Source organism: Camelus bactrianus, chromosome 9 (assembly GCF_048773025.1).
Source record: "Camelus bactrianus isolate YW-2024 breed Bactrian camel chromosome 9, ASM4877302v1, whole genome shotgun sequence".
Classification (NCBI taxonomy): domain Eukaryota; kingdom Metazoa; phylum Chordata; class Mammalia; order Artiodactyla; family Camelidae; genus Camelus; species Camelus bactrianus.
This window is the reverse complement of record NC_133547.1, coordinates 17437337-17455815: the sequence shown is the minus strand read 5'-3', so window position 1 is coordinate 17455815 and position 18479 is coordinate 17437337. Positions and strand designations below refer to the sequence as shown.

The 18479-nt window shown below is 40.5% G+C and overlaps 1 protein-coding gene across 5 annotated transcripts in view; it reads left to right on the top strand.

Annotated features, from left to right (window-relative positions):
* Positions 1 to 1915: 1915 nt before the first annotated feature.
* The window catches only part of DPY19L3 (dpy-19 like C-mannosyltransferase 3), a 75474-nt gene continuing 58910 nt past the window's right edge, over positions 1916 to 18479 (top strand). The window contains exons 1-3 of one of the 5 annotated variants that reach the window (XM_074369857.1): positions 1916 to 2088; positions 3858 to 3999; positions 6213 to 6346. In XM_074369857.1, coding sequence (XP_074225958.1) covers positions 3897 to 3999; positions 6213 to 6346 — 237 coding nt within the window. In that variant the 5' untranslated portion in view covers positions 1916 to 2088; positions 3858 to 3896. Of the gene's footprint in view, positions 2096 to 2157; positions 2563 to 3857; positions 4004 to 6212; positions 6347 to 18479 lie in introns of those variants that run through there. The other 4 variants (XM_074369856.1, XM_074369854.1, XM_045512939.2 and 1 more) reach the window with 4 other exon arrangements.

The following is an 18479-nucleotide window of genomic DNA, read 5'->3' as shown; positions in this document are numbered from 1 at the left end:
TACAGACCACATTTTGAGTAGCAAAGCCCTGCGATGGCTTTCAAACTTTACTGAACAGAGACTCATATGGAAAACTTCTTAAAAGGGATTATTGGTCCCTGATCCCTACAGATTATGACTCAGTAGGTTTAGGTAGGACATGATAATTTCCAACAAGTTTCCTGGTGATGGTGACAATGCTGCTGCAGGTACCCAGACCACACTTTTGAGTTGCACTTTTCCAGCACAGCTTAACAAGTGCTGGCATCCATAGAGGAAAAGCCAGAGTCCACCAGGTTTCAAAACACAATGCAAACTGGAAGTATTCTTGTCTACCTCTGCAGTCACAGTTCATGACCAGCGTGGGCAAAGGTGTACCACCCATCACCCCCAGGGTTGCTGTATCAGAATTAAGGACTCATTCTTAATAACTTATTTATTCCCAAGACTTACTCTTAGCAGTGGATGCCTCTTCCTCTCAAAGCTTTATCTTGCTTAGTAAAGCCATTTCATATTAAAACAAGCAGCTGCTAACAAGTACTATTTACCTTACTGAAGGGATGCATGTTTCACAACAGACTCATTTTCCCCAGAGGGAGACAATTTAAGAAAAAAACCCTATATAATAGTAAGGAGTGGGGGACCTATCTAAGGAGGAATCAATTCACATATGTATTTATTAAGAACATAAATGTATTTTATGTAAGGCATCTTAAGGTGAAAGAAAAAGATTATAAATAAACAATCCCTGTTCTCAAGTCCATAACATGAAATAAAGAATACACCAACAATCATGTTGAAACATGACAAATGCCATCTGAAAAAACAGCTGACATTTATTTTTATTAAAACCACCCAGCAGATACCTCAACCCATTCGCACAGAATGTGTGTTTGTTATTAATACCAACAGACACGCAGAGGAGAAAAACATCAAACAGGGGTAAGTAAGAAAGACACCTGGCTGAAGTAATTCCGTGCAGGAATTAGACAGATGGGCAGTCTTTTTACAGGTGGAGGACCCAAAGGACCGTTCTTTAACAAAAATCAATTAACGTGTGCTTTGAGATCTGCTGACTAAAGGCTTTACCTACTACTATTCTTTGCAATGTGAGTAAGAAAGATACCCACGTGTACAGCACAGAAACTGCCCTCAAAAAAGGCTTACACTCTAGTTTGGAGACGGAGTAACACCGAGAAAGAAGACAGAGGAGCACATTCTCGGAGACAAAAGTGGGATGATAGCTGGCTCCCCCGACCCCCTAAACAGGGGTGTCTTTGGAGATGCGGTATTATCTGTGTAGATGCTCTCACTGGCAGTGAGTGAAAGACTTCCAAGCACGGAGCAGCGGCCGCTGGGGGCCTGACGGTTTGCCAAGACCCGGGGGGAGGGCGCGCCAGGCCTTGCAATGCGGGAAGCTGGGAGCTGTCCGAGTGGTCGGACTGCTTTCGTCCGTCCTGGCCTTGCCGACAGCTCCGCATCCGCCAGCTCAGGGGACAGGAGGGCATCGGCCGAAGGAAGAGTTTTCCGCCGCCCCACCCTCCCCTCGAGGGCCGAAGTGGTGCCGCGGCTCCCGCGGTCTGACCTCAGGCCACCCTTCCCCGCAGAGGGGCGCTCTGGCCCTGCGCCGCGCTTCTTGCTCTGGCCTGGGAGTGGCGGGCGTCTGCGTGGGCGAAGGTGGCCTCGGCCCCCGCAGGGTCCGCGGAGCAGCAGGACGCAGGTGGACGAAAGGGTACTCAGCTACCTGGGACTGGCCGGCCCAGCGAGCGGAAGTGCGCCGCTTCCTTCCGGCCGGCGCCGCACGAGACAGGGCGGGGCAACCTGGGAGGGGGCGGGGGTCTCCGCTGACGGACGGCTCCCGGGACCTATGGGCGCGGCCGCAGCGGCCCGGCCTCCCGGGCGCGCCCCCTCTCCGGGGCGGCTGACGACCCCAGTTCCTCATTTCCACGGTGCCACACAAAGCTCCGCTGCAGTCGCCGCCGGGTCCGGGCTGTCCCCGCGACGCGCTGCGGGCCGTGACGCGGCCCCGCCCCCTCGGCCCTCGGCGCCCCCGCCCGGCCTCCCTCCTTCTCGGCCCCGAGCTGCGCGTGAGGACGGCTGAGGCCGCAGGTCTGTGGTGCGTGTCGGGCCGCGGGTGGCGCGAGCGGACGCGCGGGCGCGAGGCTTCGGCGCGGCCCGGGAATGTCCGGCGGGTGGGCGGCGCTGCGCCCTCGCCTAGCGGCGTTCGGCCGAATCCGCTGCGAAGACCGAGAGCCCGCTAGCCGCCCCGCCGCGTGGCGCAGTCGGGGGGCGCGGCCCCGGCCTTCGCGGCGTCTTGGGGCGCCTGGTGTGGAACGTGGCGCCCTATTAACCTCCCGAGATGGGGGGCCGAGCAAAACAACTCAGGAGGGAGCAAGTTTGCCGAGGGCGGGGCACCTTCTCGGGTGACTTCTCCGCTCTTGGACGCTCGGGCGGAGGGAGGGCCTGAGGGTCTCCAGCCTCCGCGGCCACGCGACTTCCTGGGTGAGCTGGAGCGAGTTACCGAACTTCTCTGGCCTCGGAGTCTGGCGGGGGCCCCCGGTGCTGTAGGGCTGGGGTGCGCAGGTAAGCTGAGTAACACGTCCTGCAGCTCCCCGGGATGCCCAGTACGTGCCAGTCCTTCTAAGCAATAGAGAAGAAAAGCACCACTCTCATGTCCCTTTTCAGACGTTTTTTAAAATGGCATTCCTTGTAATTTGATGGGGAAACTTTTGTTTCGTGGGTTCATGCAATTATCATACAGAGGTGGCGCTTCAATATTAGTTGCCCTTCTGTTTTAACGTGGTACGGTGTATCATTTGTGGGATTTTACAGCTCCGCTCAGAGTCCTTAGAAAGGGCATGACTCTAGGATAAGGTAATTTGGGGTAAGCCCATCTCTGGCAGTACGAGTTTGCCGACACTCCTTTTCCCCCTTGTTGCTCCAGAGTCTCCATTTTCAGTGCTTGCACCGAAGTCTGTTTTGCTTCTCAGATTTTTTTTGTATGCATGCATTCATGCATAAATGAATAAATTGAATAATGTTGATTGGTTTGTTCTTTTCACTAGAGCAACTTGTTTACTTTTCGGAATTAATAAACTGCCCAAGGAATCGTCTGGCAACTGGTCATATTTAATAAATAATTAATAAAACGCTGTTCGTTCTTGGGAGGAGTGACGCAAGATGTTCCGGGGGACTGTAACCAGCTTACTCACTGCCACCACTCCCCCGCCTCCCACTTGCTGCTTCCAAACCAGGCTCCTTCTCCCTGCAGTCACTCCCACTGTTGCTCCCTGGCATAGCAGCTGCCCTGATTGGCACACCCCCGCTGCCATCACCACTGAGGCATATTCCTAAAGCTTCCAATGTGAATTGATTTAAAGAACACTGGTATCAAAATTCCTGAGACCAGACAGTATTTCAGTTCTTCAAAATCGGTCTATCAACAATCAAGAAATTTACTTCTGAGTACCTTTCCCATGGTAGGATACTTTATAAAATAATATGAAACTACATAACTGTGTGACAAATTGCATGGTAACATGGCTCAGAAAGGGGAAAGATAAGCAGGGGTTGGTGCATCAGAAGGAGGCTTCCTGGAAGAAGGACAGAGGCTTGTCTGTGATGCTCACCTGTATTCCTAACTCTTGGCAACGCCTGCCTTAGAACAGGCACTTCATAAATGGGGTTGTGTTAAAGAAATATTTGTGTTGTGTCTTAAGATTAGCTTTGAAGGCTGGTTAAAATTTGAGTGGGAAAATGGGAGGGTATGCTAAGCAAGGGAAGAAACTAAGGTAAAGTCAAATGAGCACAGGGTGTATTTGGGGAGAGAGGATACTGACATATGGATGGATGGTGGTTTACCTCTGTGTTGTTCGTAGGAGTGCTTGGAAGAACAATGCGTGTAAGTCTTTGACACCATGATATCCATCAGGCAAAGAAAAGGAATAAAAACCACAGAAGTTTCCGAGGATTATGCGGTACAAGAAGAAAATGTGAAGTTGGAAAATAAATTGCCATCTAGTAGGTGATTTAAGTTAAAACAGCATTTGGGGTTGCTTTGTGTATGTGTGTGTGTACATGTGAAAATAATTACTCTCCAATAGGATGAAAATTTAGTGAGACATGGTAGTTGAAGAAACTTGTTCTGCTACCCTGATACTTTAGTTTTACAGGTGATTTGATTGTAATTAGGTAATACTGGTTTTACAGTTACAATTAGATAAAAGATGAAAAGACCTCTGATTAGAACCCTTTGTTTCTCAGCTGGCTGTTCAGTATGGTTACACCAGTCTGATCCTTTGACTCTCTATAGAGTGATACTTTTCCCCATTGTTCAGATTTTAGTCTAGTTCAAATTTTTCTGGTTTGAGTATGCTGGTCACAACTAGATGACCTTACCTTGGGTGAGTTTCTCATTTCATTAAAGTATTGAAAGGTGAATCAGACTTTAAAAAAATTCTTTATTTTCAGGTAAATTCCTGAAATTTTCTCCTTTGCTTCTTTTGGGGGGTGGGGAAAGTGGTCAGAATTTGGTAAATTGTTTAATTCTTTGATAATGTTGAAGACTTGCTAAGCTGTACGTAAGATGGCATTAATTAGCAACTTCTTGCCTCCCTAGTTGCTCTCTTAGACTAAGCATAGTAAGGATTTTTAAAAGTAAGCATAAAAAATTCCGTGTCCATCAGCCATTTTGGATATCTGACAGAATTTAGGTCAGTTGCAGCTAGAGCTAGTGAAGTAATTTCGGGTAACAGCTTTATAAAATAAAAGTAATCTATATTGAGAAGGCATGCCATCCAACTCAGCTGTTAGCAATTTGGGACAATACAGAGTACTTTCTGAAAACTTTATTAGAAATACAAATGCAAATTCAAGTTTGTCCTTTTAAATTAAAAAGTAAAACTCTGAGGACTATTCATTTTACCGAAGCAGTATTTATTCATGTCAGAAAATGAAAACTAAAGAAAAGCAATAGAGAAGGAAAAAATATTCCCACAAACCTACTCATCCTTAGATTGCCACCGATGACACTTTATCTTGCTGTCTGAATGTTCTCTGCACCTGTATGCCTACAAGCATTCAGATGTGGTTTTACAAAATTGTAATCCTACGTGCTGCTGTGTAACTTGCTGTATTTCTGTGTGTTACAAACATATCATGTCAATGTATTTTTAAAATACTGTCAATGTATAGTCATTATGTGACTAATAGCATAATTTAATTTCCTGCTTAATATTTAGATTTTTTTTTAACCTTTTATCTGTACAAACTGAACTGCGATAAATATCCTGTGGCCAAATGTATGCTTAAAACTTTAATTATTTCGTCGGGGTTTATGCCTAGATTTAGAATTACTAGTCAAATAGGGTGCTCATTTGATGGCTTTTACTTCCTATTACCATGTTGCATTCCAGAGAGGTATCAATTTATTCCAACACCAGCAGTGTTTGTAAAAGTGTGTTTTTTTGTATCCTTTCCAAAGCAGAATACTAAGCATTTTAAGCTATCAAATTGGCCAGTATTATAAAAGTTACAGCTCTTCATTTTGATTTGCATTTCTTTAGTACTAACTTTTTTTATCTGTTAAGTTTATTGGCTTTTCTTTTCTTTTGTGCCTTGCCTGTTCATGTCCTTAATTTCCTACTGGAATATTCATTGTGTTTTTCTTCCTTATCTTGAAAGTATCCTATATTAAGGATACTTAGCCCTGTGTATATGTGCTATAAATATTTTTCCTAGTTTATACATCCTTGAACTTCAGTGTGATGGATTTTTTTCCTCTGGGCTTTAAAATTTTAAGTAATCAGGTTTGGGTGTAGCTTTTAATGAATAAACCACACATTGTAAGTAGACCATCCCAAAGATTGTTTTTATTTTAGATCTGTAACCCATTTATTCCTCCATTTAAGAAACTTAGTAGTTAAATGTGGCCAAACATAGGCCATAGGTGTTAAGAATGATTAAGACAGTATACTTGTCATCAAGAAGTTCCCATTCTCTAGTTGGCAAAATGGACAAATGAACAGTTAGATACAATGGGATAAAAACTGTAATAAGAGTATGAAAAGTATAGAAGGGTCTGTGGAATCATGGAAGGCAGCCTCTCACTCTCCTGGAGATGGGGAAGGCTTCACCAGTGACAGGCAGCTGGAGCGTAGCATGCTTGGCAGTCTGAAATAGAACTGTTAAATCCTTTACCGACTTAGTTTTTTATCTGTTTATTTTTCTAAAAGGTTGTACCAGTGGAAGATTATGGAAGATTCTGTCTTTTACAATTGGTGGAACTGTTGCCCTTTGCATTGGACTTCTTACATCTGTCTACCTGGCCACTTTACATGAGAATGATTTATGGTTTTCTAATATTAAGGTATGAACATTGTATGATTTACTCATCAGTGTCTCTAACAGTTAGCCATTTAGATGAATAAGGCAGTTCCATTTTGCCAAAAAGAATCTAGTCTCTTAAAAGCTTTGGCTAAAGGGTAAAATGACTTTTTGTTTGCTAGTTTAAAATAACATCAGAAATTTTATAATCAAGTGAGTTTTCCCATTTTCATTAACTTATTCCAATTATGCATCAGTTACTCTAAGCGAGTATTTTTAAAGCTGTGGATTGTGAAATTGTTGTAGTAGGCCATGAGTAACATTTTTCTTAGTGAAATAAAATATAAGAAAATACTTTTACATATGGTATGGTTGAGAATTATTTATGAAACTTTTATTTTAATTATATGTATGTATGTACAAACTGGGTCATAGCATAGTATACATTTTTTTCTGTTGGATACAGTGGGGGGCAAAAAAAAAAAAAAAATAGGAGAGCCAAAAGCCACTGCTCTAAACCATGGAGTCTTAATCTGGCTCCACAGATGACCTTGATGTGGTGTACCTTCCTAGTAGGGAATGCGAATGATTGAGGGGAAGCCATAACTTTGATCAGAGTCTCAAGAGGCACCAGTTTCCTTGTCTTTCTCCTCTCTCTCTCAGCGTTTCTAGGTGTCCTTTAATTTGCATTGTGTTCAGAACAGGTATATCACTTAGAAGGAAACTTACACCTTGTCAGTGCTTTTCATTCAAATATACCTTGCTTTTGATCCAGAAATGTCATGATCTTTATTTTGCGGAGAAGGGATGTGGGTGGGAAGGTTAGGTTTTTGTTTATTTATTTATTTTTAATGGCGGTACTGGGGATTGAACCCAGGACCTCATGCATGCTAGGCATGCACTCTACCACTGAATAACCCCCTACCCCAAATCATGATCTTTGACCTAATTTCCCACCATGGCTTCTAATGTCTAGTTGCTTACAAAGGTAAGATTCACTTTCACAGGCAAAGATTGATCATCTATGAGAATATTCCAAAAAATCTGTGCAGAATCTAAAGACAGCCCCCAAAGAGAGTTTTTCAAAATGTTTTGAGCTTTGGTTTCATTTTTGGAATGAGTCTTCAAAGCAGACTGCTTTGAATGACAGACTTTATGTTTATGAATAATTTCTATTATGTTTATTTTTAAAATCTCTTATATTACTCTGTAGTTACAGAATGTAAAAAAAAAAATTGACACAACATTGATACTGTTACAGAATGTATCTGTGTATCTATCTTTATACGAATTATCATGGTACCAAAGAACAATAATTCTTATCCTTTAGTGACAGTTGCCAGTTTTTCTTTTCAAGAGAAATTTTACTTACCTATGTCTCTTTAAAATGGAGTACCTATAAACAGATCCCCTGAAATTAGGATACTTAATACTTCTTCATTAACACAAGTATTTTGAATAAAGTCTGGAATTTCCGTTTTGTGGGCATATAGCAAAAATTAAACGCTAGTAACTATGTAGCAAAGAGACATGGTGAAAGAGATGACATAATTTTAAACCGTAAGTTTAGTTCTTTAAAGCTAATAGGTGGCCCTGCTAGCACCCTTAAATAGATACACCCCATCATCAAGAAACCTGAGCATTCCTGACTTTTCTCTCTTTACTCTCACCGGGTTAAGGAAGTCATTATACTGTGACCTTTTCTGTGGGTCACATTGGCTTCAACACTATTGGGAACATGGAAGGAGTAACAGAGACTTCTGAATTGGTCAGTAGATTTTCCAGTATATAAATTAATCTAGTACAAATGTGTTAAGCTCCTATAGTATGACAGCAGGCACTGTGCTCAGTGGTAGTAATACCACCAAATGGATCAAGGCTTCTGCTCTCAAGGAGCTTACGTTCTTGAGAAGGATACAGGCGAGTAGGCAGACAGTTACAGCACATCCAGAGTCAGTGCTGTGGAGGGGTGAGGTGGAGTCATGTGGGAGTGCATAGGAGAGGTGGCTAACGTGATTTTGGGAGCACATAGGAGGGGTAGCTAACATGATTTTGGAAGATCAGGGCAGGTTTACTAAGGGAGGATGTGTTAAGAAGATTTGAAGGATGAATAAAGGTTAACCAGGTAAACTGGGGAGGAAAGATGGGTGTCATAAGGAAGGGACACATACAGGAAATTCAAGAGGCAAGAGAGCCTGGAATGTTCAAGGTATTTGGCAGTAGTTCAGCCTGGCTGGAGAATGGATGGGGAGAGGGGCAGGGCTGGGGATGCTGAACAGAAGCCAGATCATGAAGAGGCTTATCTTTTGTGTCTCAGAGAAAGAGCTTCCTCTGAACATAGCAGTGAGCCCCATTTTTTAAGGAGGCATTGGTGTCACGTTGGTGTTTTAGAAAGTTGACTCGGGCTACAGCATAGGGAATGGGTTTGAGGAGGGTAAAACTGTAAGTCCTATTCAGTGGATTCAGTAATATCTGAATATCTAATTAAGATACTAAGTTTAAAAAAAAAAAAAGAAAAGAAAAGATTTTTCTGTGTGCCAGACACTGATCTAGGCCTTGGGAATACAGCATTTGACTAAGATGTGGAACTTAATTCTGATGAGGAGAAATAAGTCAGAAACCAAGAAATAGTACTACAGTGAAAATCAAACAGGATGAGGAGGCAGTTATTGGCAGGCTGCTTGAGATTGGGAGGTAAGGCAGACTGCTTTGAGGATAAGACATAGGAGAAGACCTAAATGATGAGAAGGGACCAGCCTAGCTAAGCTCTGTGAGGACATTGTAAGCAGAGGGAACAGCGAAGAGGCTCTAAGGTAGGAATAAATTTGTCAGGTCAGGTATCAGAGAGAAGGCACGTATGGCCAGAATTTTGTGAGCAACGAGGAAAATGGTAGAAGAGAGGAAAAGACCAGGTCATGCAGGGCTTTGTAGGCTGGACAGGAGTTGGAGAGAAGTGGACAGAGAGAGAGTTGGAAGGATGTATTGATTCACCGTTTGTGTGGAGTGCGGTTGAGGAGGAAGAATCACCAACAGTGACCCTCTTTCTCCCCTCTGCGGAAGGACAGATGGCTAGATCTCCATTTGCTGGGATTGTGAACCCTGCATGAGGAGCAGATCTGGAGGGTGCAGTGACTGCTGACAGCAGCTACCCAGGGTGAAGCCAGACTTTATAGGTTAAAGGCACAGTCCTCCCCAAAACTTCAGACTCCAGTCACAACTTTGGGGGTCCTCAGGCTACCCTTATTCCTGATGAACTGGTTATAAATTCAGTAAAATGACTCAGAATTCAGGAAAGCCCTATACGTATAATTAGTTACACACTGGTCAAAATCTGAGACAGTCCCAGATTCCAAGTGTGCATTTTCCTTTCCCCGTAGAGTCAGGATGCCCTACCTCCCTGGCACATCAGTGTGTGACAGTGTGTAGAGTATCGCCAAGCGGGGCCGCTTACCTGAGATCTGCTGTCAAGAGTTGCTATTGGGGTTTTATTATTTATGCGTGATTGATTAAATCTTTGGCCACAAGGTTGAACTCAGTCTCCAGCCCCCCTGACTACCCAGAGGTTGGGCTGTTTTCTATTAGCTCAAAGCCCCAGACCTCTAATTAAATGGTGGATCTCTCTGGCTTGGCCAGTTCCCATCCCGAGTCATCTCCTTAGGAAAAAATGATCTAGGAGCCTACCCTGAGTCACCTGTTAGTGCAGACTGTCAGATGTGGACCAAGGAACCCACCATGAATAACAAAGATACTCTTAGCACTTGGGAAATTCAAGAATTTATTGGCTACCTCCCAGGAACTGGGGACAAAGGCCAGCCAAATTATTATACAGGGAGCAGTGCAAGAAATGATGAGTTCAGGTTTGGATACACTGTGAGTCACTTTCAAAATAGTCCCAGTAAAGACGTGGAGTAAAGGAAGCTGGATTTATGGATCTGAAGGCAGGAGTTCCATCTGTGTTAGAAATGGACATTTTCATATTACCAGCTTGTAGCTGTGTGGGCAAGATTGTCTGAGGAGTATTCGGGGTGAGAAAAGAAAGACTGTGGACGAGATTCTGTCATGTACCCTCTGGGAGAAGCTATAAAACAGGCACATCCTCTTAACAGATTTCTCCCCACCACCCCCATCCCCAGAAACTTAAAATTGAGCTCAGAATCTTAATGCATTTTTCTCTCTATCCAAGCAATAGCTCATAACACAGACTTCCCCACATCCCCGCCAAAGCCCGTGTCACAAGAGGAATCTCAGGTGTTATGACCATTTCTCAAACCAAATGATAGGTGTTTTGTTTATTTTTTGTCTTAGAATTATCTAGACCCAGTGGTGCTCAACAGAACTCTGCACTGAGGGAGATGATCTGTATCTGCACTGTACAGTAGCTGCCAACCAAATGTAGCTTTTGAACACTGGAAATGTGACTAGTGCAAAAGAGGAACTAAATTTTAAATTTTACGTGTGGGAGAGTGTAGCTCAGTGGTAGAGCACATGCTTAGCATGCATGCGGTCCTGGGTTCGGTTCCCACGACCTCCATCAAAAATAACTAAACAAATAAATACAATTATCTCCCCTAAAATTAAAAACAAATGGAATCATAAAATTTTTTTTTAAATTTTACTTAAATTGAACTTTAATTTTAAATTGTGTATATTTTCTGTGCATTAACTTACGAAAATTATACCCATTACTGATCAAAGATAATAATTAGCCAAAGGAAAAGCTCATTTTCAGAGTTTATACGCCTTCATAAATTTACTCCTTTACATCATTTTCATAGTGGGGGATTATGGGAATTTTTGAGAAGTATAAATCTGTTTTCCTTTTTTATTTGTGGGTTATAACTTATCAAAATTGCTAAGCTAGTTTTTTATGAAAATACTTTTTGATCTTTTGAGTATTTTGAATTAGTGGTAATTATTCAGAGTGAAAATATTGCTAATGAAATAGACAAGTCATACATTCAGTTTGTACATTCAGAATAATTTTTTAAATGTTAATAGCAATGTTAGTGTTTGATATTTGATATGTAGGAAGCCTGGCACAGAGAAACTTGACAGTTGAAGAGGAGAAGATGTTGCTTTAAATGTTCACAGAAAATGTGTAGTATCCTCTCCTAGCACTGTTTTTTTTTTTAATTAAAAAGTTATTTTCCTATTGTGTTGTATTTCCCTTGCTGGGAAACTGAAAGTATAAGAGATTTTTTAAAATAATGTCTTTATCATTTAAATGTCTAAATAAGACATTTATTGAATGTCTCCTTTGTGCTTTGCACTGTTTTAGGTGGATTTTACACCTATTTTATTTAATCTGGCTGTTTCTGAAGCCCAGACACTTAAACTCTAACTTGTCCTTTCAGTGCAGCCTGCTTTTTTGCTGCTCTTTATTCTAAACAAAACAAAGAAGGAGGCTTATAGCCCATGCTCTTGCTTGCTATACTCCCCTTACAGTGGCTGGCACACCATCAGTGCTAAGCAGGCAGTGGTGTATTGGAGTAGAGTTAACCTCTAGGGGTGACGGAGTGTTGCAGGCAGGGGAGATGGGGACATAGGGAGACAACTGGCTGCTAATAGGATCTGGGTTGGAACTGGAGCAGAAGGTTGCAGCCTTTGGAGCTTGCCTTCAGGGATAGGATATAGTTAGTACTGGCAAGTGGGAGCCAATCACTGCATTTTTTAAAAAACAATTTTATTGTGGTATAAATTCTATACAGTAAACTACACATATTTCAGATGTACAATTTGATAAATTTTGATAGTTGTATACATCTATGAAACCACCATCACAATAAGATACCTGACATTTCCATCACTCCTCAAGAGGTGTAAATTTCAAACTCCCAATTTATCCCTTCCCACTCCCTTTATCCTCTAGTAACTATAAGTCTGTTCTATATGTCCGTGAGTCTGTGTCTGTTTTATAAATAAGTTTGTGTCTTTTTTTTTTTAGATTCTACATATAAGTGATATGGCATTTTTCTTTCTCTTTCTGGCTTACTTCACTTAGAATGACCATCTCCAGGTCCATCCATGTTGCTGCAAATGGCATTATTTTATTCTTTTTTATGGCTGAGTAGTATTCCATTGTATATATGTGCGTATATACACATATATATGTATACACACTCCACGTCTTCTTTATCCAGTCATCTGTCAGTGGACATTTAGATTGTTTCCATGTTTTGGCTATTGTAAATAGTGCTGCTGTGAACATTGGGGTGCATGTGTCTTTTCAAATTATATTTTTCTTCGAATGTATGCCCAGGAGTGGGATTGCTGGATCATATGGTAACTTTATTTTTTAGTTTTTTAAGAAGCCTCCATACTGTCCTCCATAGTGGCTGCACCAGTTTACATTCCCACTAACAGTGTAGGAGAGTTCGTTTTTTTACTCCACACTGTCTCCAGCTTTTATGACTTCTGGACTTCTTAGTGATGGCTATTCTCATTGGTGTGAGGTGATACCTCATTGTGGTTTTGATTTGCATTTGTCTAAGAATTAGTGATGCTGAGCATCTTTTCACATGCTTGTTGGCCATCTGGATGTCTTCTTTGGAGAGATGTCTGTTTAGGTCTTCTTCCCATTTTTTGATTGGATTGCTTTTTTTTTTATATGAAGGTGTCTGAGCCATTTGTATATTTTGGAAATTAGTCCCTACTGGACTAATTCCCCCATTTGCAAATATTTTCTCCCATTCTGTAGGTTGTCTTTTCATTTTGTTATTGAATCCTTAGCTGTGCAAAAGCTCTTAAGTTTAATTAGGTCCCATTTGTTTATTTTTGCTTTTATTTCCATTACTGTAGGAACTGGTTCAAAAAAAAATACTGCTGTGATTTATGTCAAAGGGTGTTCTGCCTGTGTTTTCCTCTAGGAGTTTTATAGTGTCTGGTTTTACATTTAAAGCCTAGGTCTTGGTGCTCATGACCCAAGCAAGATGTCAGCCTCCAGGAAAGCTCATGTAGATAAACACTCCCCAAATGTCCATCACCAGCTTTTATGTCCCCAGGGTGAGCCCCCTACCTCCTCAGGACACCTGCCAAAACCACCAGGCAGTTCTGGCCCAGGTTCCTAAGAAATCAGCACCTCTGCCCGTGGACCTGGCGCTCGCAAGATTCCCTGTGCATCTCCTAAGAGAGTGAAGTCTCTGTTTCCCCCAGTCCCATGGGGCTCCTGGAGTTAAGCCCTGCTGGCCTTCAAAACCAGATGTTCTAGGGGCTCCTCCTCCCAGTGCTGGAACCCCAGGCTGGGGAGCCTGATGTGGGGCTCACAACTCTCACTTCTGTGGGAGGGGCTCTGCGACTTAATTATTGTTTGGCTTGTGGGTCGCCTACCCCGGCGGGGTAGGGGGCCTGATTATATAGCGAGCACGCCCCTCCTGCCATCCTGCTGTGGTTCCTTGTTTGTTTCCAGTTGCAGAAGATCTTTTTTGCTAGGTTCCAGTCGTGTTTTTCGATGGTTGTTTATCAGTCAGTTGTGGTTTTGTTGTAGTCATGAGGGGAGCAAGCTTGTAATCATTGCATTTTTAATGATTTGTGTTTAGTAGATGCTGGAGTAAATATCTATATGGTTTGGGTTATTTTTGTTTTTTGAACATGTATTGTGTTTTTTATTGCATAAACTATACCATGATAACAGCAACAAATTTGTTAATGAATTCATTACGCTTAACAAAAAATAATTTTCATTTTTCCCTTCCATTCTTCGTCCTGTGTGTGTATATATATTTTACTTATTTATGACCCCAATATAGTTTTTATAATCATCATATGCTTTTTCCATATACAATTATATATTTTTACAGACATTTGCAATTATGTAAATAATCATAGTTATATAATTTAATATTTTTGACATTTTTATACCCTTGGTCATTTCACTATTTCCACACTCCCCAGTTTTGGGTAGATTGTTTCTAATTGTGTTGTTACATCCCTAAAATTTCTTACTTAACTTCTCATTTTAAAGTGGCAGTGTAAAGATGTCAGTTCTTTTTTTAGAAATACCTCAGAGCACTTAAGGAAAATGAAAAACAGTCAAATTCCTTCTTTGATGAAACTCAAGAGAGGTCTGTAATCTGGAACCACGATATATGAGGAAGGGCTGCCAAATCCAGTGAAACTCCAAGGAGTTTAGAAAGATGCTGACAGAGGACTCTCAAAGCTGCAGATTTTAGATAAAGCTGCCAAAGTTTAGTTCTCCAAAGTTACTGGCATATCACGAGGGTGATGGTCCCCTGTGTGGGGCCACGGGACTAGATGTGAGGAGTAATGACAGAAGGATACACTTTGGTATAAAAAAGAAACAAGGTAGGCAGGTTAAAAGGAGTAATCACAGACACAAACGGTTTCTATAAAAATAAGTTTAAGAAGACCAGGATAAAGAGAGAAAACTTACATTTTCAACAGCCCTGAAACTGCTGATCTGTTGACTGAAATGAGGAAAAGACTAAAGAGCTCACTCTTGTAATCCACCCTGTATCACAAGAAAAATTCTTGTTGGCCTGAGTGATGGCCCAGGCTTCTCTCCCACTTGAACTTCCTACAAGTAGCTGATTTGAGAAGAACTTCCCACATTCTGAAATGACTAATAATCAGAAAGGAACTAGCACAGGATATTTACAGTGAAACAAGAAAAAAGGGAAGAGAAAAACAAGAACAAATAGTAGGTGAAGAACAGCCACCAGAAAACTTTCACAGCAGAGACATGAAGATTGTGGTCAAATATGTCACATTAAAAACAAACATAAAGCATTTGCCACTGTAGAAGATGAATTCAGGGCAGGAACATAAGAAGGTATATTCCATCTTCAAAGAGATGTAGGAAGATAGCAAAAAGAAATGAAACATAGGCTGGCAGAACTTTGTCAAGAAGTAGAATTTAAAGATATAGCCATAATAGAAATCATGACTGTGTTGGAAGCAACACACGGGAGACTGGAATCTGTAGAAAGCACAGAAAGGGAAACATTGGATGGGACTGATGAAAGTAAACAAAATGAAATAAAATTAGTAAAGTTAAAATGTTAGAGAGAAGTGACTGCTGAGGAAGAGAGCAGCAAGCATTCATAATTTGTGTCCCAAAGAACCAAAACCATGAAACGGAAAAAAAAACAAAACAAAAAACAAAACTTGAATCTACAAATCAAAAGGGCAAAATGGGTCTCAGGAATATATGGCCTAGAAGAATCATTAGCCGTACATAGCTCCAAAATTGCTGTACTTAAATAGTAAGAAACATTTGGACATCCAGACAGAAAGATCAATTTACCTAGAAGGGGAGCAAAAGTCAGCCTGCCTTCCAACTTTTCCATAGTAACATCCAGGGCTCAAAGACCTTGAATGGTGTCCGCAAAGGACTCATGTAAAAGAAAGTCATTCCATTATATATAAAGCACCATACAAATTTTTTTTTGATTCTGAGAAATACGTATTTTTAAGAATACCTGAAGAACTTGGGAGAGGAAAAACTATCCAGTCAAGAGATAAAAGGCAAAACAATGGTAGAAAGACTGTCAGTGAAGTTCAAATTTATTCAACTGTAGGACTAAGACAAAACAGTTACAGAGCAAAATATGTATCATATGAAGAATGTAATGCTATTATGTAATAGTAACACAATAACAGTATAGTAATAACATAATAACAAGTTAGAAGAGGAAGGGGAAGAGAAGGTAAAAGATAGTGGTGGTATCCTGATTATCTTTTATAGCTAGAAATCAAAAAGTTTCAATTAAAAATAAGTCAAGAAACAAACATGTATGTAAAAGAAAATTCCAAGTAAAATAATGTTAAGTAAAATTGGGCAGAAGTATGAATTTCTTAAGATTGTCATTGCTCATTATAGGAAGTCAGTAGATACTATCCATAGAAATAATTAAGTTATCCTTTTTTTTTCCTTTTTTTTTAGGCTTTATTTTATGAGTTCATCATATATTGACAGCAGGCATGGGTGTTGACACAGGAGGATCATGTTTTTTAATCACCTACCAAAATTACTGTCATTTCTACAGGAATAAAAATATTTAGTTGACTTACAACCCTCCATGGAGGTGATACTAAATGATCGCCAGCCATACTATAAGCCTTAGGTCTTATTGTCTTATTTGCAGTAGGATATCTGATAGGAATTGTTCACCTTAATTCATCCTTGCACAATGTTCTCCACAATACATGTAATGTAGCAGCACATTTTCATTGTGTCTTATCAGTGGGAGCAGTATTTGCCATTATAGGAGGATTTGTTCACTGATTCTCATTATTTTTAGACTATACCCTTAACCTGAGCAAAAATTCAGTTCACTGTTGTATTTGAAGGTGTTGACATAACTTTCTCCCATAACACTTTCTTGGCCTTTCAGAAATGCCATGACATTACTCTGATTATCCAGATCCATATACAACATGAAATACCAATACATCCATAGGTTCACTTATTTCATTCACAGCAGTAATGTTAATTTTATAATTTGAGAGGCATTTGCATCGAAATGAGAGGTATCAATAGTAGAATTAACAACTACTAATCTCAAATGACTACATGGATATCCCCCCACCATATCATACATTTGAAGGACCTACTTACAGAAATTTAAAATAAGAAAAGAGGTAATCAGACCTCTTCCAAGTGGTTTCAAGTCAAAATGGTAACCACTTTGTCTTCCTCAATAAGTGAGGTATTAGTAAAAATTACATGCTTTGTCAAAGTTAAAGCGTAGGTTCAAATCCTTTACGTCTCTATGGCATTTCCATTCCAGCTAGGTGTCCAAGATGCAAACTTTCACACTCTTATGATCATGCATTAATAATTGTTTTCCTGATTAGCTCCTTAGCCCTTTACATTACTTCATTAATGTTAACAACTAAATTAACTTACACAAGGTCATTAGATGCACAGGAAGTAAAACAGTTTAAATTATTCTACCAGCCATTATCCTAATTTTTTTTTTTTGAATAGACTTTATTCTTTTAGAGTAGTTTCAGGTTCACAGCAGAATTGAGCAGAAGATACAGAGAGTTCACATATAGTCTTCCCCACCCACACTTACATACTCCCCTACCCTCAACATCCCCCATCAGTGTGACATATTTGGTACAATCGATAAACTGACATGGGCACGTTATTATCAACCAAAGTCCGTAGTATACTTCAGGGTTCACTCTTGATGCTGCACATTCTGTGGGTTTTGACAAATGCATAATGACATGTAGCCACCACTACAGTATCATACAGAATAATTTCATTGTGCTAAAAATCCCTTGTGCTCCATCTGTTCATTCCTCCCTCCCTCTCTCTCCCCAGACCCCTGGAAACTACGATCTTTTTATTGTTTCTGTAGCTGTGCCTTTTCCAGAATGTCATTTGGTTGGAATCGTACAGTTTGTAGCCTTTTCACACTGGCTTCTTTCATTTGGTAATATGTCTTTTAAGTTTCTTCCATGTCTTCCACGGCTTGATAGATTTTTTTTTAACTGCACATATATTTTTTAATTTACATACATGTACTGTTCCTTGTTTCTAAGAATGTTTAGAGCTTTAGCTTTTTGAACTTACATAGTTATCAAAGGAATAAAGCCAAGCACAAAGTAAGAATTAATTCAAAAAGATACATACACCCTGTTATTAACAGGAACATTACTTATAATTGCCAAGACATGGAAGCATCCTTAGTGCACATCAATAGTTCAATACATAATGAAGATGCAGAATACATACTTATGTAATGAAATACAACTCCCCGTAAAAAAGGATATTTTGCCACTGTGGCCCTTCATTCACTTTTTTTTTCCACTTCAGAAACCAGAATTTTATAACTGGCAGAGATATTTCCATTACATCAAAAACAACAAAATAAATATAAACTTAACCAAGGAGGTTACCTATACTCCAAAAACCAAAATGACCCAAAGAAATGGAAAGATTTCTTGTGCTCTTGGATTGGAAGAATCAAGAATCAAGGTCAAAATGGCCACACTACCCAGAGCAATCCACAGATCCAATGCAACCCCCATCAAAATACTCATGACATTCCTCACAGAACTAGAACAAACAATTCCAGAATTTATAAGGAACCACAAAAGACCCCGAATGCCAAAGCAATCTTTTGTAGGTCTCTTTTTTTTTTCCCCTCTTTCTTCTTTCTGTTCTCTTTTCTTACGGTTTGATAATTAGAGAACGTCTTTTA